This window comes from Eptesicus fuscus, chromosome 4 (assembly GCF_027574615.1).
Source record: "Eptesicus fuscus isolate TK198812 chromosome 4, DD_ASM_mEF_20220401, whole genome shotgun sequence".
Classification (NCBI taxonomy): domain Eukaryota; kingdom Metazoa; phylum Chordata; class Mammalia; order Chiroptera; family Vespertilionidae; genus Eptesicus; species Eptesicus fuscus.
In genome coordinates, this window is record NC_072476.1 from 98,075,372 (window position 1) to 98,095,469 (window position 20,098).

At 46.0% G+C, this 20,098-nt stretch overlaps 1 protein-coding gene across 1 annotated transcript in view; it reads right to left on the minus strand.

Annotated features, from left to right (window-relative positions):
• TRIO (trio Rho guanine nucleotide exchange factor) overlaps positions 1-20,098 on the minus strand; it is a 305,380-nt gene that overhangs the window by 139,037 nt on the left and 146,245 nt on the right. The window contains exons 9-10 of the mRNA XM_054715266.1: positions 19,057-19,287; positions 7,656-7,778 (exon numbers count right to left, since the gene is read on the minus strand). Of these exons, the coding sequence (XP_054571241.1) occupies positions 7,656-7,778; positions 19,057-19,287 (354 nt within the window). The remainder of the gene's footprint in view (positions 1-7,655; positions 7,779-19,056; positions 19,288-20,098) is intronic.

A 20,098-nucleotide genomic window follows, 5' to 3' on the forward strand; every position in this document is an offset into this window, starting at 1 on the left:
CCTGTGATGTGGGCACCATTTTATTCCCATTTCACAAGTGAGGAAACTGAGGCACAGAGAAGAGAAGTAACTCACCCAAGTCAATCAGCGGAGCTAGGATTGTTCAAACAACAAAGGCCTAGGCCAGCGTTCATCTTACAAGGGAAAACGTAGTCACTTCCAGGTAGACTTAAAGAGAGGAGGGTTGTCAGGAAAGAAAGCCCATTTCAGAGTCTGAAGAGCCTAGACGTCTCTCTCCTACCTGCCGTCCTGCCACTGGGGGCATCTCTCCAGCCCGGCTCCTCGTCTGAGGGACTAACAATCACTGCGGGGGAAGACTAAGGAGATAAGGGCCAGGCCAGCGTCGGGGCCCCAAAGGTTTCCTCTTTTCTTAAGAAGTAAAATAATTGCATAATTGCTAGGAGTCAGGAAACAGGGCTTTTCAAAGGCAGACCAGAACTTCCTCTCTACCATCCTTGGGAGCTAACGTCCCAAAGAATCTGGTGGAAAAGATGGCTTTTCCTGATCTTAGAAAAAATAGGACAGGAGAAAAGCATGAGCATTTCAAGGCCTGACTTTAGGCTCTGCTAAAAATGTGGAGGAGTTCTGTATGTCCGCCTGCTGACTGCAGAGCATCCTCCTGGCAAAAGCTGAGTGAGCTCAGGACTGGCCTGGGAGTTAGAGCATCAGCCAGGGAGTTGAAGCAGGGACCTGGGAGTTAGAGCATCACCTACTTATCTTCTGGAAATACAGAGTGAAAGATAAGGTTCCTGCCTTCTAAAGCCCACAGTTCTTTCTCCTGGAAGACAAGCTAATTCATGGGGCATATAAAACGCTGCTGACAGAAGTGGCTTCATGGAGAATGACTTCTTGACAGGTCATGTCTTTGGAAGGTAATCTGAATCCCAGGAATAAGCAGATCAGACAGAACAGCGATGGGAAGATGCTATGCCAGCGATGTACCAATCAATAGTATTAGAGAAATCTGTGACCCCAACATCACGTCTCCCTTGAGCCAGAGTTTCCTGCGTTTTCCTGGCTTTTGTGTTCAGAGCTTTTTCTATCCAAAAGGGAACTCAATGTAGATGACTATTTAGAAGACGGCTGTCAGAGAGCATCTTCCTTTCCGCCAGTCATCTGCAAAAAGCCTCATGTGGAAAGCGTTCTAAATCTCTTTCTTAAAGCTCCTGCATGAAAATTCAACATGGCTGCGTAGGCCACACTCCATCAACTCATTCGCACAGGCTCATTCAATAGGATATAGCTACTCACAACCACTGTACCAAACAAAGGCCTGGGCCTTCAGATTCGTGCAGAGGCCCGGGCTCTCCAAGCTGCCTGCAAGAATGAGGCAAGTGCTTCCCGCTGTGGGGACAGTTGCCTTGGAAACAAAGCCCGAAGCCAGGCCTGCAGGGAAGGCGTGTGCCTTGCAGAAGGCTGGCTGCAAGGCTCTCCACCCAGCAAAGAGGAGGTTCCTCTCAGGTTCCTCCTTCCCAGAACACTAGAATTGTTCTAAATAAACCTATATTTAGACATCTTAAAGGAATTCAACCATGAGACTTTCACCACTTCCTTTCTGAACCTGCTATGTTACTTCATCGTGCCACCACTCACTATTTTGAAGAAGCTAACTATATTACTTATTAAATCAATTACTCATTCAAGGTCTCTACACTAAAAACAATTTCGAATGTATTTTACCAAGGGTCCTTCAAAACACAGCTCCAGGAAACAAGCTAATGAACTTCAAACTTAACTCTGAGAGGACCTTTCTTCTCCCTAAACCCAAAATGTGCTTTACCTTTTGATTATGCTTCAGAACATGAAATAAGCTCCTTATTAAGCCCTAAAGTACCTGTTTCCATTTTTAAGGTGCCTCCAATGGCCATACTGTCAAAACACACACACACCCATAAATCTAAAATATGAACTTATCCCTTCCATTACAATTTGTTTTGACAGAAAGCAGTCAAAGATATGGAGGGCAGGGAAGGAAAGCTGGGGAAGGTAGTAACCCACGTCAGTGGGCCTCATTCTCACTGTGCTAAAGCAAGACACATCATTTTGTTGTTTGGGGCAAGCTAGGGAGCTGTCAATGAATGAAACTACTGACACAAGTGTAATGATATTCAATACTGAGGCCACTGTCTGTCTAAAGCTCCTGCACATGGGCTTAATAAAACCATGATCCTAAGGGAGCCCCTCACAGCCAAGATCTCTCCTGGCTTAAAATACTGACCTCCTCCCTCTTACCCCACCTCATCTTTATTAAACAAGGTGGAAGGGCTAGAGTGAAGTCCACCCTTACTTTTCCAGGTCTTATGGCCCTCTCCCCACTTACTATGCTTGTGACTAGTACCCATCGTAGAGGGCATTCACCTCAGAGGCCCGATGGTGCACTCTGAGGCACAGCCAACTCCTAGAACCAGCCGGAAGTAGTCCAGGGGTGCTCTCTGTGATGTACCAGGTCTGCACGCCCACTGCTAGAGTGACTATTATTCCCTTCCTTATACTTAGTCTGGGTTTTTCTTGTTGTTCTATTTCTAGTTATTTTAGTTGTTGGGTTAGAAAGCTTATCTGAGATTTTTCTTATTTCTTGAGGTAAGTCTGAACTTCCCTCTCGGGACTGCTTTCACTGTGTCCCACAGATTTTGGTTGTTTTGTGTTCATTTTCATTTGTTTCCAGGTAATTTCTGATTTCTTCCTTGATCTCATTGGTAAAGCATTCATTATTTAATAGCATGCTATTTAGCCTCCAGGTGTTTGAATGTTTTAAGTTTTATTGTGGTTGATTTCTAGTTTCATGCCCTTGTGATCTAAGAAGATGTTTGATATGATTTCAATCTTCTTGAATTTGTTAAGACTTATTTTATGTTCTAACATGTGATCTATCTTTGAGAATGTTCCATGTGCACTTGAGAAGAATGTGTATTCTGCAGCTTTGGGATGAAATGTTGTGTAAATGTAATTAAATCCATCAAGATCTAGTGTGTCATTTAAGGTCGCTGTTTCCTTGTTGATGTTTTTTCTGGAAGATCTATCCAGTGAAGTCAGTGGGGTGTTAAAGTCCCCTACGATGACTGTATTGCCATTGATCTCTTTCTTAAAGTGCACCAAAAGTTTATATACACACACACACACACACACACACACACACACACACACATACACACACATACACACACACACACACACACACACACACATACACACACACACACACACACACACACACACACTTGGGTGCTCCTATATTGAGTGCATGTAAGTTTATGTTTCTTGTTGGATCAATCCCTTTAGTATTATGTAGTGACCTTATTTGTCTCTTTGTTATAGCCTTTGTTTTAAAGTCTATTGTGTCAGAAATAAGTATTGCAATACCAGCTTTTTTGTTTGTTTGTTTCCATGTGCATAGAATACTTTTTCTATACCTTCACTTTCAGTATGTATGAATCTTCTGTTCTAAGGTGGGTCTCTTACAGACAGCATATATACCAGTATTTGTTGTGTTTTCTTATCCATTCAGCTACCCTATGTCTTTTGATTGGAGCATTTAATCCATTTATATTTAAGGTTATTATTGATAGGTACTTACTTATTGCCACTTTTTCCTTTCTTTAAAAAATAATATTTCTTTATTGATTTCAGAGAGGAAGGGAGAAGGAGAGAGAGATAGAAACACCAATGATGAGAGAGAATCATTGATCAGCTGCCTCCTGCACGCCCCTCACTGGGGATTGAGCCCGCAACCCAGGCATGTGCCCTTGGCCAGAATCGAACCTGGGACCCTTCAGTCCCCAGGCTGACGTTCTATCCACTGAGCCAAGCCGGCTAGGGCCCACTTTTTCTTTATGCCTATGTTCCGCTCTCTATTTCTTCTTCTTCTTAAAGCAGTCCCTTTAGCATTTCTTGTAATGCTGGTCTGGTAGTATTGAACTCCTTAAGCCTTCTTTTGTCTGGGAAGCTCTTTATTTTGCCTTCAATTTTAAATGATAGCCTTGCTGGATAGAACAGTCTTGGTTGCAGGTTCTTGCTTTTTATTACTTTGAATACTTCATGCCAATCCCCTTTGGCCTGAAGTGTTTCTGTTGAGAAATCTGCTGACAGCCTATGGGAGCTCCCTTGTAGGTAACTAACTGTCTCTCTCTTGCTGCCCTTAAGATTCTCTCTTTGTCTTTAACGCTGGCTCTGATAGACTTTTGAAGGTCTACATTGACCAATGACAATCACTGCATGCCTACTGTGTGCTGGACTGCTGGCGACGATGGTCAATGGGCGGCAGAGGACAGTGGCAGAGCACTCTTTCAAAACCAACTGGGCATCTAAAAAAGGGCAGTATCCAGTGACATTTTCAAGAGTGGGGAAGGTCTATAAGTATTTAGTGCCAGAGAGAAAAGAACTAAGAGTGGGAGAAGTTGAAGATGTTGGAAAAAGAGGCCAGACTGAGGGGCCGGGTCCTGGCAGTGCAGTGGGAAGGAGAGCACAGGCAGAGAGGGAGCACCGAGATGTGAGAGAGAAAAGAGTCACAGCCAGGTGTGGGGTGGAGAGCTTGGAGCCTCACCTCATCATGAGTCTGCAAAAGAGAGAGGTCCACAGAGAGAAGAGGCTAGTCACCTGCACGTAGCTCCCCAGAGCCCACACGGCCACATGGCTATGCTGCCCAACAGTCCCAGCTGTTGTCCCCCATGCCTGCCTTTCACATCCTCTTCCATGTCAACAAACTGAAATTGACTCATTAGTAGGTCTCGGCTTAGCCAGCAAGAACTACCAGGGAAAGCCCTCTGACAGGTGGCCATGCCCATTCAGGGGGTCTGGGTCTGGCCTGTCGGTCCACCCTCTGCCTCCCCTCTCCATCCCCCCATGCCTGGCAGAATGCCTGACACATGACAGGTGATTATTTGAAAGCCAGAGGGAGAGAATGTGGACACAGATGTTTGCAAAGTCTGCAAAAGGTGTTTACATTTAAGGTTTCTTTCCACAAACAGCTCAGATTTAGCCTTAAGCCCTTTCAATGTAAGGGAAAGTGTGCCAGGCATCCCTTAGAGTCCCAGGGCCAATGAACAGAGATCACAGGAAAGAACTGAAACTCCGATGGGTGGAGGGAGGAGCAGGCAAGCTCCTGCCTATCTCTGAACCAGTATTAGAAGCAGACCATGGCTCAGGGCTCTGCCCTTGGCTTGCCCTGGAAACCTTAAAGCAGAGACATTTCCTACAAAAAAGTGTTCTCACTCTTGCTGCCCTGAGAACCTGTCTCAACAGCTTTGATGATTGTCTTAGACCGAATAAAACAAGTTTACCAGAAAAACATAGGGCAGGATGGGCCACGGGAGAGATTTCCCTGATTGAGAATGGAAGGAACCACAGGAATGGGAGGGAGAGGGTCATGGGTGCTGGACACACAGGAGGACGTTAGTAGACCCTCAGCTTCAGTATCTGAGAGCGCTCAGGAATTGAGGCAGGGCTGGGGGAAGGCGATGCGTGGAGCAGAGCCTGCATCTCCAGAGCTTGATTGTTGCCAGTCCCGCCTCTTAGGTGCTTTGGTGCCTGAAGTCTTTGCTCACGTGATCCAACTTTCACATCCTTCCTCAAACCATATTGGCTATAGTAGTGCCTTATCTTATGGAGATAAGAGCACATTTTCCACATATTTTGCTACAAGAGGAAGGCAAATATTTTCCAGCGAGTGCAAGAAGGGAGACCATGCATTATGTAGATAAGAAAAAACCCAGCTGCATCCACCTGTGGCGAGGCAGCCGAACACGATCTTTTCTTACTTGTTTCTTGAGGTTGAGAAGCAGGAAGGTTGGGATTCTCGTTTTCACTTTACATATGAGGACATGTAAAGAAGGTAACGTTGCCCTAGCTCCGTGGTCGGCAAACTGCGGCTCGCGAGCCACATGCAGCTCTTTGGCCCCTTGAATGTGGCTCTTCCACAAAATACCATGGCCTGGGCGAAGACTATTTTGAAGAAGTGGCATTAGAAGAAGTTTAACTTTAAAAAATTTGGCTCTCAAAAGAAATTTCAATCGTTGTACCATTGATATTTGGCTCTGTTGACTAATGAGTTTGCCAACCAGGGCCTAGCTGGTTTGGCTCAGTGGATAGAGCGTCAGCCTGCGGACTGAAGGGTCCCGGGTTCGATTCTGGTCAAGGGCACATGCCCAGGTTGTGGGCTCGATCCCCAGTTGGGGGTGTGCAGGAGGCAACCGATCAATCCTTCCTCTCTGAAATCAATAAAAAATATTTTTAAAAAACACACAAAAGGTAACGTTTTAAAGGCATTTTCACTGAATAGGACTTCAGTGTAGTTTGTTTAGTTCCCATAATTCTAGCCCATATTTAGTTCCTCAAATGTAGAACCTATAGACAGAGCAGCCAGGGTTTACTGCTGTTTACCTCTGTTTTATAGACTTTGAGGTTATCGTGTTAGATATATATTGACACTCTTCCTTTTATAATTGAACACCCTCTTTATTTCTAATAATGGTTTCATGCTTTTAATTTTATTAGTTTAATATTCCAATTCCTATACTAATTTTTGTTTGCTATATTTTCTTGGTAGATCTTTTTCTAGTAGTTTATATATTTTTTAAACTTCCTGGGTATTTATGTTTTAGGTGTGTCCTTTGAAAACAATATATAGCATGATTTCTAAAAGGTATTCAATTGGATAAATCTTTGTCTTTTAACAACTATAATCTATTTGTGTTTACTGTAATTACCAATACTTATAGACAAATTACTACATCTTATTTTGTGATTTCTATCATGATGTTTGTTCTCATTTCTTTTCTTCCCAACAGATTCATCTGGTGAGTTTTTATTTATCCAATTTTCTGTATTTGTTTCCCCTTTAAACTTATTTGGAAGTGATTTCTATTCCTGCACGTACAGTGGTCATTTGGAAATGCTAACACACACTCCTGGATTTGCACACGCAGGAGAAACTACTCCTCCTGCGTCCTCAGAACACCTTTCCCTCTCCCGTGTTGAAGTGGTTGGTGCTCCAGTTCCCTCTTAACTGAAGTTTGTAGCTCCCCATCAAATCGCTGCCTTTCATTTAAGTGGTCAATCCACTGAGATTTATAAACATATTTACCAACATCTGTGTTCATCATCGAGCCCAGTCCTTTCTTCCTAGATGCACTTTCTCTCTAGGAGCCCATTCTTCAGACAGGAGAGTTAACCTCAGAAACGTTAAGAGACTTTCCAAACTCACACGGCTAGAGAGCACCATGGCCCACCCTGAACGCCACAACTCCCGGGTTCTGGGCACACCGCAGCCTCCCCTCCTGCTTCCTAAGCACACACACTAAGAACTGGGAAAAGGACAAGAATGCCGGCCCAACGTCACAGAAATGCAAGGCCTATTTCCCTCTGGGTATGAACTAAACTTTCACAAGCTAATCAACAGACACTGGCACAGCACACATGGCAGAAACATCCAAGTTGTTTTTCCGTTTCAAGAACATCACAGTTTTCAAAAGGGTCAACTGACTGCACCATCTTTTGCCTCCGTTGGTCAGGCACCCTCTGAAATCTGAGCATCATCTCTTCTGAGTCACCTTCACACACATGTAGCCAAGGCTAGCTCTCCTCGGCTGTGGTTAAAACAGAGATTCCAAACCAAGCACACAGGTTTTTATAGGAGAAAACAGTGAAAGCCATTGTCTTACCTGTGCTACTTCTTCAAAATCTTCGTGCCGTTTCTGCAAAGCTCTGGCCCGATGAAGAGATTTCCCCACACCTGTATGTTTGCTCAGAAATGCTTCCCCATGGTTCTCGATCCAGTCCAGCACCTGCAATGAAAACAAGCGTTTGGCCATGAAAACGGTGGCCTGCTTTGCTCAAGGCTTAGGGCTACCTACTGAAGATACATGCTGCTGTCAAAACTCTATTTAAAAAAAAGAAGAAAAATGAAAGCAATTGTATACAATCTAACACGCTTGAGAATTATATATTCTATCAGCTTTCCACCACAATTCTAATCAGCTCTTACTTTAAATGTGTAAATCTATGTAGTAATGTTACAAGCAATGATGATTAATTTAAACCTCACCTCACTTCATGACCAAGCCACCAAATCTGACTGCGTATGATCGTAATTATCAAGCCACAGAGACCAAAGTCAAGCTTCACAGCGCAGGCAATTCAGGCTCAACTACAGTTAGTGTTTTCCTGTCTCGTCCTTAGAAGACTTGACACGTTTCAGTAAAACCTAAGAAAACAAAGCCCTTGAACACCTCTGTCCTGGTCTCTGGGGTGATTTCTTCTATAAACTAAGCTGTGGTGAAAGCCGAACAGCCCGTGGATTTAGTTACTTAAGTTCTTGTTGAAATCCACTCCACTACAGAGACAGAGGGAAAGCAGAGCATGCGCCCGATGTTTCCAGCTCACAGTGGGGCCCGAGGAGTTCACTGGCTCTCGGATTGGCAAAAAGGCTGACAATAACTAATGAACTATTTACACGACATCAGAGGCACACGTTGTCACTTTCTGATGGAGGAAAGTAATTAGCAAGAAACTCAGTGCTGTCTTGGACTAGAAACTAAAAACACTAACTAGAGGTGCCATCTAAATATTTAAATAGAGTTGTGATTATGCATCTAAAGTACTGAAGGCGGCCTTGAACTTGCATTATGGTAACTACGCATATGGATCAAAAGGGCTTGGGACTGAAGAAGCACCTGGGCAGGCACTGCTAGAATGGTGGCCTACAGGGCAACCTGGAAGCCCGCGAGCCACAGCACTCCACTCAGGCAAATAAAAGTTAGGCCTAACTCAGGGTTCGCTGCTGCAAAGGGGATCCCTTGCCCTCCGTCACCTGCACTACAGAGGCCAGCTGTGCTGACAGGTGTCTAGAAGAAAAGAGACAGCGAGGGCCCGAGCCCCCTGTCCAGGGACAAGGGGCCTTGTTCCCCACTGCTCCAAACCAGTGACCTTGGGAAGCCGAGGGTCTGAGGGGATCCCTTATGCACAGGGCTTAGCAACATTTGCATAAATAAAAAGGCTTGCGAAGGGGAATCGGTCTCTGTGGGCCTCTATGAAGGCTCTTGTAGAATCACAGACGCTGAGAGCGGAAGTGTGTGGGTATGTGGGAGGGGAGGGAAGGAGGGGGCTATGGAGGCCAAGCTCTGCACTGGGTGCTCGGGCCAAAGCTACACGTTTACCTTTGACTGTAGTTCATGTCTGAAACGTTCTGTCACCACCACCACTCTGCCCGTCACCTGGGGGCACGCTACAGAGTAAGTCTCGTGGGGTCCATTTGTATTCTGTCTATCACCTCAGCCCCCCATCCTCCTAAAAGATCTCTCATTTCCCCCTTCACCTCCGGCCCTTGCACACAAACACAGGGTCTAGCCGTGCGCTTGTGGAAGGTTCCTGACAGGTTCTGAGCTGCAGCTTCCCTACTTGCTGGGTGGTGATCACCAGTCCAGGTGGCAAATGTCCCGTGACATCGAGGTGAAGCACCTTAGCATCAGAGTGGCACATACACAGCACCTGGGCAGCCCCGCCACAGACACAACCCGAGGCAGGCGTCCACCTAACTGCGAGCACTGGGGGGCACAGCTAAAAGGGTCCATTGGTTTCTGACTAGTGCACTTAGTACATTACTTTTCTTGAGAGAGAGAGAGAGAGAGAGAGAGAGAGAGAGAGAGACCTTTAGCATCAGTGCTGCCATTAGAAGGTGGTGCTACACTCAATGCTGGACTTCAAGGCAGAGATCAAGCTGCCATTTGTTTAGACCGCAGGCTCTTAGTACATGTCTTAAAACACGTACTTTAAAATGCACTCCTGAATTAATGTCCAGTGACAACTTCGAGACATCTCAGCCTCAAGGAATGGACCCCGTCAACGGAATGTGCCTCTGGGCATGAGGCCAACCCCAGCAAAGACAGGGATCAAGCATTGTAAGACTGAAAAGAATTCAGGGCTACAGACTAGTAAGTAGCACCTATGCCTCAGTCCACCTGCCCATCAGGTCTTCGTGAAGGGCTGGGAGGCATTTTTTACTGTAATTATGGTATATTCTGTATCTTCCTCAACTGTAAAAAAAAAAAAAATAAAAAATGAAGCCATGGGCAAGTAGCAAACCCGATGATTACTGGTGGCTCAATACGAACCTGAAATGTGGTACAATTTCAAAAGGTAAAAGGTGAACCTTATTCTTGATAGAAAGGGCTGGGAAAGCAAAATGCAGTATTTAAAAAATAATAATCGCTTGGCCAATGTGGTTCCACGGTTGAGCGTCAACCCATGATCTAAGTTGTCTCTGGTTACATCCCCGGTCAGGTATAAGCCTGGGTTTTAGGCTCGATCCCTAGTATGGGGAGTGCAGGAGGCAGTCGATCAATGATTCTCTCTCATCAGTGTTTCTTTCTCTCCCTCTCCCTTCCTCTCTGAAATCAATAAAAACATATTTAAGAAGTAATAATAATAACAGCAATTTGTTTTTTAAAACTAAGGAAGTGTTTCAGGAAGCGTAAGTTGGAAATGAAAGCTATCATATCATAAACCAACTGCTCAGGGTTATCATGGGCGTTTTTCTTTCATCAGTGGTTCCTTTAGACAAAATTGTAAATACCAGGTCAAATTATACTTCCAACAAATATGAAAGCAATTCCAAGAAGAGTGTACAAAGTCCAAGCACTTAATTTAAAGGGGAGCAGACAAGTATGAAACCCAGCTCGTGCTCAAAACCAAACTCCCTCCTAGGCTTTAACATCTTTCACAAGTCGGAGAACATTTCCCAGGTTGCCGCGGAATCCTGAATCAATAAACTGGCCCATGGAGCGTTTCAAAGACATGCTTGTGGATTCTTTCCACTTAAGACATACATGTATTTGCAAACCAGGGGGCTTCACCAACCTAGGCCAGCCGCCTTCCAACCGGAGCTGTGGAGGTGGCTGCCATGTGTCTGCCTTGTGACCTCGAGCGCAGGAACAAGGCCCACCAGGATTTGCTGCTTTGCTGCCAGGATAAGGGCAAAGCCCATCCCTTCGGGCAGCCTACCTGGTTCAGGGCAGAAAGCAAAGCTGGGGGACAACCCCCCTTCCTTCCCGGTCAGAGGATGTGGTAGGAGATCCTTCCTCTGTGTGTCCGTGCCCTCTAATGGACACAGTGACAGCGCCGAGGTCAAGCCCGCTCCAAAGTGAGCCCCAACACCTATGTCTCTTAGCATCCAATGTCAGATGTGCAGGAAATCCTATGGATTGTTTAGCTTAATTCCCAGTTTGTAATGACAAGACTGAACGTGACGATGGTGTGTGATTATGCCCATTTCTTAACTAATAATGAGACTGTTGTCAGCATGCTGTCTGGTACGCTGCTATAAAAACTAGATAAGACCTCTGACACTAAACAACCAGGAACACATAAAGCCAGTCTATTTTACTGGTAATTTAGAACTCAAAGAGTATTCAGAGAAAATATACAAATATCTGTCAATTCCAGTTACTGTTTGAAAGAGACACTACATAGCAAATATTTTCTGTTCTAAGTCAGGTTTTGTTTTTTTTTTTTTTTTTTTTTTTTTTTTTTTTTAAATATTTTTATTAATTTTTTACAGAGAGGAAGGGAGAGGGATAGAGAGTTAGAAACATTGACGAGAGAGAAACATCGATCAGCTGCCTCTTGCACACCCCCTACTGGGGATGTGCCCGCAACCAAGGTACATGCCCTTGACCGGAATCGAACCCGGGACCCTTCAGTCCGCAGGCTGACGCTCTATCCACTGAGCCACACCGGCCAGGGCTCTAAGTCAGGTTTTGTATGTGTAAAAATAAAAACAATAAGCTCTTCTGATTCTCTATTCAGTTAAAAAAAACTATGAGTACATGAAGCAAATTAAAAAACAAAGGTACTTCTCATATACTCTGCATTTGTTCTTTTTTATATAAAATCAAATTTTTCCAGATGCAAAATAGGAATTCCCTACCAAACCAAAATTGACCTCATTTCACTTATTTTAGTTACTTCCTTGTTCAACCTGCTGGCTTTTATGTAAATCACTGGAGATACCAATGTAGACAGAAATGGACCTACTGTGTTTCTAGCTGTGCTTTTAACGACCCAAGTGCTGCTGAAATCAGAACCTTCTCGATGGTCAAATCAGCAGTGTGGTAGTGATTACAACAAAGGACAGCTGACCAACTGAGCAATGTCACCTCAAATCTACTAAATGTAAACAGGTAACCCAAAAGGAGGCCTTCGCTTGGACAACGTCAATTTCCTTAAAGGCTGGTGTTCGGCGTTGCTGGAAAGTGACCACAACGTTTGAAATCACAAATGAAGAAATCCTCTGAGTTTAAGTTACCGCCTCCGCTCCTCCTCCTATCTTGGGCTGCCTGACACTTTCCCCCGGAAAGCTCCGAGCCCATCTGACCCCTGAGCCAGTGTCGCCGTCCTGTTCTCTCCTTCCCTGAGGCCAGGCCACCTGCTCCACTGCACAGAGGAGAAAACAAGGCCTGGGCGTCTGGGACCTGCTCGTAGGCGAGTCTCTCCCTTGCTTTCTCCGGTGCCATGTATCCACTCCTAAGGTGACTGATGAAACTTCAAAATAACTTTTTTAAAAGTCTCCTTCAGTAGCTACTTTCCTTGACACTGGTGGGTGGGCAACTGCAGCTTCTGAGAAAGTCCTTCCCCACCCGGGAAAGCCCACGTACGGATTCCTTCCTTCCTAAGGAACAGGGCAAGTCAACGTGACTCCTGATTAGCTCCCCAGGGAAGCGCCCTTCAGGTCCAGAGCGATGAGGCAGCTAAAAACCCATGAGGCTTCGGGGAGCCTCGGCCAAGTCACGACTTTCTTTGAGGCTCCGTTTTATTACCTGGAAAAGAGGGGCTTGGCCTGATATGATCGCAAGGGCTCCACATTCTAGGGCGCGCGTGACCTAACTCTTTCAGTACAAAGAAACAGACACAAAACACAACACGCATCTGTGGGCCTTGGGGACAGAGGGAAGGAGGAGAACTTCTTAGGCCCAGCGCTTCCAGCTGCCAGACAGTAATGCCGGTCTCCCCCGCACATCTTTATTTCTCTCCACTGGAGCCAAGACACTCCGTTTCATTCACTGTATTTCAAAATTAAAAATAAGTCTGTTCTAAATATATATAATTATTCTTAATATTGAAATATATATTTTTTAAAGTGGTTTCTAAAACATTCCAAAATAGACTAAGCCCAAATATACTAAGCTCACCTGGAAAAAGAATCTATCAAAAAAACAACAAACAAAACCCTCAGTCAGGTTATACCAGCAAAAGCAGGGTACAGAGCCACAATGCCCTGAGTTAAGAGAGCTACTTTTGCTTACCAACATGCCCTCCTTTGAAACGCCACTCTGTGCACTTTCCTGGCGGAAAGGAAGTGGGGGTGAAATCATGAAGAAGGGCTCACAGAGGGGTTAACAGGCTTTTAAATGTCTACATCACCCATCTATCCATCCATCCATCTTTAAAAAAAAATCACCAGTTCTCCTTGTATTACCCTAGTTTTAATTACAAAACTACAGGAAATTTCTTTAGAAAGGCAAAGAAACTCAGGAAGAGGGAAGAAAAAAAGTGGGTAGGTTATTATTCATATAGTCTCACCTTAGATATTCCCTCAAAACCCCAATCAAACCATCACTCTACCAACACAGGTAAATCCTTTTAGTAATTTTCTAAATGTTTGAAAATTATTTTTCTATTCTCAGATTAGAGATGAATGTAAAAGAGTCCAAAGTTGTCCAAGAAAAATCTTCCTATGTCCAGATATTATCGGTAACGAAAGTTATTGTGTATAGATTAAGTCCACTTACTGAACTATATAAATATATATTCACACACAGGTGAGCATACACACATGCACGCAATCTTCCCTGTCCTGCTAGTCCCGGGCACTTCCCCTTAGGGGGCCCTGGCAATAAAAGGGAGGCCCAAGCTGCCTGGGGTTTGCTCTTGGCTCCGCCCACTCCTTATCATCCTGGATCCGGAGCACCTGCATCCTCAAGGGCTCGAGGGCCTCAGGTGCCCGCTCACTTCCGATTCACACCAGTCCCCCGGCTCCTGCTTCCAGTTTCCACTGCCTACAGTGCCTGCTCCCACACTTGCGTTCCTGTATCGTACCGCTTTGGGGTAGAGAGTCATCCGTTTTCCCACCTGTTTAACTCCCTGCGGTGAACTTTCAGCTGTGGTTCCTAGGATTACTGACAGTCATGTCTCTTCTGGGTTCACTAGGACAAAAGGTAAGTAAAGCTTCCTGTGGCTCCACACGCACCAGGAAGATCCCTGGGCAGCCTCTATCTGCTCTCAGCAGGCTGCCAATCCCAAACACTGGCCCTCCAGGATTTCCGAATTCAAACCAAGAAACTCGCAGAAAAGACAGCAATCCTCTAAACCAGTGGTCGGCAAACCACGGCTCAAGATCCACATGCGGCTCTTTGGCCTCTTGAGTGTGGCTCGGCGTTAGAACCACTTCTTCAAAATAGACTCGCCCAGGCCGAAAACCTGACTTCTGCGCATGGGCCACGAAGTTTCAATTGCACTGTCCGTGCGCGCCCGCACGTGGTATTTTGTGGAAGAGCCACACTCAAGGGGCCAAAGAGCCGCATGTGGCTCGCGAGCCGCGGTTTGCCGACCATTGCTCTAAACCATCCTTACAAGAGCCACAATCAGAACTGAGCAGGGGAATGTAAACAGAAGAGAATGCTAAGCTGCTAAGGTTACATAAGGATTCTGATGAGTGGGATGCAGAAAACCCACGTTCCTGATTCATGAGCAAAGGACGAATGAGGTTCAGGAACCTTCGCTTAAGAGCGAGTATGTGGTGCCAATGTAGACACAGCCTTCAGTCAGGCATCACGAGGAGGTGGCTTTTCCTGGCAAAGGTCAGCAGCCGAGGACCCGAGGTGAACCTGTGAAGTCGCTTCTCTGTAGACCTCAAAGCCCTTTCTCTGCCTCTTCGGCATTTCCTGACTTCTCTCCCTCTTTTAGAACTCGGCATTTAAGACCCTAATTTCTGCATTCAAGTCTCAAAATCTTTAATATTTTAAAGATCTCATCACACTTGCAAAATTCCCATGAACTAAAATGATCCCTTCCTTCCTCAGCCACCCCTAACTCCCCAACATCCATCAAATCTCCGGTTTCTTCAGGCAGATCTAGTTGGATTACTTGATTCCAGTTAAGGCTAACCCTCCCCCATTCCAAAATAAATGAAGAAATGTTTAGCCCAAAAGAATCTTTTAGCAAATTCTTTAAATTTCTTCATTAACTCACTCAACACATACTGAGCATCTACTACCGCAGACACCTGGGAAACAGCACGAATAAAAACACGCAGATCACTGCCTCTGTGCACCTGACATTTCCGCTGGGACTTCTCCATGACTCGCATGATGTCCACAGCGGGGACTTCATCTGTCCCCTCACCTGCAGTCTGGCTCATCACACTCAACCGGAGCAACCTTTCTAAGGCAAGTAGCCTCCTACCACCCACACCACCCCCCACTGCCCACAGCAAGGAGTCAAAATGCTCCGCACGCGGGCCCTTCACAATATGAACTCAACCTGGTGAAATGGGAAAAGCGTTCACTCCTCAGCAGGCTGGCTGTGAGCATCAAGTGAGCATGAGGGAGGAAAGGCACTTACACGCTAGTGAGCTCCCACAGAGCACCAAGCGGAGCTGGGCGCCACACAGAGGTCCGTCACAGCCAGTCACAGGGCACCCTTGGCCCTGGCACCACTTCACGGCACTCATTCCCGGGGTCCCTGCAATGGTGTCCTAATCTTACAGAAACCGGTTCTGAGCCTTCATGGCGGAGGTCGCCTTTCCAGCAGCAGACCCAGCTCATGCCTCCCCACCTCTCCACACAGGGCCACCTGCTGCTCTCTGATCAGGCCTGGCCTCTGCGATCCTTTACAATTCTCACTGCCCATTCCTCAACCTACTGACCTTTTACCCATCCTTCAAAGATCAGCTCAGACCCTGCCTCTCCCATGAAGACTCTCCTGGTGCCCAGCAATTGCTGCTTTCGGAACATTCGTTAATGGCCCAACATGAACCCAGAGAAAGTTCCTTCAGGAGCGAACTCAGCAAGGGTGACCCTCCCACACGAAGTCCTGCAAGGAGAGTGAGAGGTTCTCATGGGCGTTATTAGGGGAAGGTCTCCCTTCCTGAGGGGCTTCCTCTGGGGAGGCCAGCCTGCACATTGCGGGCCACCGCACACCACCTGCTGGAGAGACTAGACCCCACCCACCCAAGGGGCAGGCGGGCTGGACTAGTGAGTAGGAAAACGGGTTTGACAGCATCCTGCTTCCCAACAATCATCCCATTTGAACGAGTACGACAAACACATTATCTGGTTCTGGTAAAATAAAGCCTCCTCTCAACAAAAAAACACCGCTCAGCAGTAACCCAACCGTTCCAAAGTCAACCAAACACCTAACTGAGGGTTGCTCTAACGTAGAGAGAAGGCAGTGGGAATGCATACTATTTGATCATCTGGAATATGGCACAAAGAGTACTGATTCTATTTTGAAATTCATGACAAAGGTTAACCTAGATTAGTAGCTAGCATAAGTACGGGGCAAGTCTTCAGCAAGACCTCCCACTCCCCACCCCATCCTTTGATCTGGACAAACGCGAAGTGTTTAGCTTCACCGGCCCCCCACACCACAGCATGACTCCATCTGAAATACCTTCCACCTAGAAATCACAGAATTGCCTTTGCTTGTTATGAAAGAAAATTAACCACTAAAGCACAATTACTCATGTTTTAAAAATCAAATGCCCCCTGCCATGTCCCACCGGTCCCGTCCTGGGGGTGCGCTGTTAACAACAGTCCGGTGTCTATTCTTGCAAGTATTTTTTTCACAGACACATACTGACCCATTTGGAGGCTTGTTTTCATTAAAATGTCAGAATGTCATCATTCCACACCTACTAGGGGTGAGCTGCTTTTCTTTTACTCTCAGCAGTATTTACAGATGCTTCCTCCTCGTCCAAAACAAACAGAAACTCACAGCATCTCTAGTCGGCTTATTATGTGTTTGTGGGTTTTGATTGTTTTTGTCTTTACAAATTTACCTTCTACTGACAACGTCTGTCTGAGGTACTACATTTTTTTCAATTATTCTCAGCTTACTTCTCCTACTCCGTGCTCAGTATGGCACAACTTTCCACGTGTCGTCATGTCTTGAGTTTCAGAAACACAGTTTTGGTTCTGACATCCTATGCACTCCTTCAAGGTAAAAGACTGCTTCGTCTTATCAACTTCGCTCCTGGCTTCACAAGTCAAGCCTACACAGCAATTTTCCCGGTTGCATGACAAGTCCAAACCTTTCCCGGACATTTAATCATCGAAACCGTTCGCTTCCAGAGCACTCACCTGCTTCTGATGGAAGACTAGCAGGACCTGCAAGCGTTCCGTGTTCTGCAGAACTTTCTCCTGCTGACACCCCACCCAACCGACTGCTCGAGAAAAAAGCTAGCTGAAAGCACTGGCCTCGTTGTTGCCATAATTACCTTTCGAACAAAAAAATTAATGTTTGCCTTTTTCAAATTCAAGCACCTTAAGTACTTGGCGCCAAATCAGACTAGACTCCTCCCTATTCCCACGGCCTGCCTTTTCCCCTGCCTCCCTGGGACCTAAACAGTCCAGTGGCTTATTCTTATGGAACTGGGGCCCCGGGGAGCCCCAGAGGTGGGGATGGGAGGGAGCCTGCTGCTTCAGACACACGTCCAGAAAGTGTGTGGGTCCACGGGGGTGTAATGAACACTTGATCCGAGAGCCAGAGAAGTGGGCAGGAAAATCCTTTCATAATTACATTTAAACTATTTCCATTTCATTGTCCAACGTTTTCGGACAATTCAGAACAACTAGCACTCCTGTTTTCAACCTCAGCATTTCAGTTTTCACAGGGACGCCCGCCGCTGGCTCCTCCCCTCACTCCCCGAGCTGTGTTGTTCCCCGGCAATTATCTCCCTGGACTAACACTGTGTTGTAAGGAAGCATGACTCACATCGACCATGATTCCCGAGGCACTGTGCATGGGGGACTCCAGAGAGCTCAAAGACCGTAAGTAGAAGCAAAGCATAGCGTGTGAAAAATAAAAATTACAGCACAGCACAAAGAACTGTGAACTCACCCGATTCCCGTCGTGCGAAGAAGGGTGCTGAGTAACGTGGAGAATCGGTGTGTTCAAAGAACACAGCGCGAGAGTCTCCACACTCTCAGCCCATTGGGAGGAAACCCACTCACCTTCAGGTGATCCGCAGGGAGAGTGAAATCTGAGCTCCTGCAAGTCTGAGCACAGCACGGCTCCTGGACGCCCAGGGGGAGCTGGTTGGGTCTATCACCGTGGCTTCCTGCCAACTCCCCTGGATGCCTGGGCTCCCCTGCACCCCCCAGAATTCCTCAGCCCAGCGTTGACACCTCATTCACACCCTCTATTTTAGAGCAAGGACACAACTAGTATGTCATTTATCACTAAAGCTAAGTCATATTTTATATCCCCCATTGTTTTAATCCTCAAAACCCAGGTACCAGGACAGCTTTCCTTATTCCATACTAAGGAGATCAACAGTATGGGGCTTACTCTTATTTTTATAACAACATCAAAGGGGATATCAACTGCTTAGAAATGAAGAGTCACAAAAGTCCACTTTTCATTCATTAGGCAGCCATTTATTAAGCACCTACCATGCCCCACAGGCCACCGGGTGGGAAAGAAGTGTGACTAGTTGAGAGCTGAAGCAGAGGAAGAGCAGAGAAACCTTACACTGCAACAACGCCTGGTATGAGCACCTTTGCGTTATTCTCACAAATAACTGTAACTGCGAATGCCCTGTCTCAAGAACGAAACTCAAGAGTCTCCAGGAAGGCCCAGCATCATCTCACATGCTCCGCGCATACCTGAAAACCGCCTGAGCAGGCGTTCTCAGAAGCTGCGTGTGTGTGCCCGTGCATTTGGTTTTCTCCCATCATTATCTCCTACTCACTCCATCAGCACGGAGCCCAGTATGAGGACCCACACACCTAACTCTCGGTTCAGCACGATCAGCCCCTACGAGGGGGAACGCCGCGTGCGACTCACCTGCTGGACGTCCTGCTGGAAAACACACAGCTGCAGCCGCTGGTGGAGCCGCACCTTGCGGTGCTGCCAGATGTTCTCCAGCTGCCGCTGGTGGTGCAGCACCTCGTGGATGACATCGAGCACGTGGTGCACGGCCTTGGAGTAGTTGGCAGAGGCTGTCAGGGAATCGGAGCTGCCGGGAGTCAGGGGCCGCTGGAGCTTGTCGAGCAGCGACTTCCCATCCTGGCTCACCTGCCCGAAACAGACAGCGATGAAAACCCGTGACTGCCCGGGACTGCAGTTTGCCCCGGCCGCGCTGCACTGTCCTCGACGCAGGTGCGCACACACTGATGCGTACACACGCTCCCACACTAACGTGAGCCACAGTTTTATTCAAAGGCATATTTTATAATGAACAAAATAAAATAAGAACAACTCCACCAGTTATCCAATGACACTACCAAACCAAATCTGGCAAAACACTGAGTTAAAAGAACACCTGTTATCAGAAAACATTGTAGACGCTGCTCTTAAGGAATACACACCGTGTTTTGCCTTGTGACATAAGTCAGCGGATATAAAATTGCATTGCTGGGATATCCTCAAATTAACATTTAAAAGTAGTAATTGTTAGAGAGAAAATCACAATAGAGCAAATTTTAATGTTGAATCTTGAAACCTGTTTTTTTAAAATCAATAATTTAGCACTAAGCAAGGAATATGTACATAAACTTTCTTACATAGTTGGATAGCAATTTTATGTCACAAAATAAAGAGAAAATTTTAAAATGCCATTTAATCTGGTTCATTGACTTTAAGAAGTATGTTAATTAAAATGTCACCAGCTTTGGGAAAAGAATTCTGTGCTGTATTAGCGCAGTGAACAACGGAAATACAATGAAATGAAAAGCATTCAGGCTAACCAAAGAAGTAAGAAAAGACGAGGGTGGAATATGAAAAGCATGATGTGTTTTTCATTTTTAAGTGAGTCTTAAGACTGAGGAATGATTAAACCAAGCCAGATGTCGTGGAAGAAAAACATGTCCGATCAGACAACAAAAAG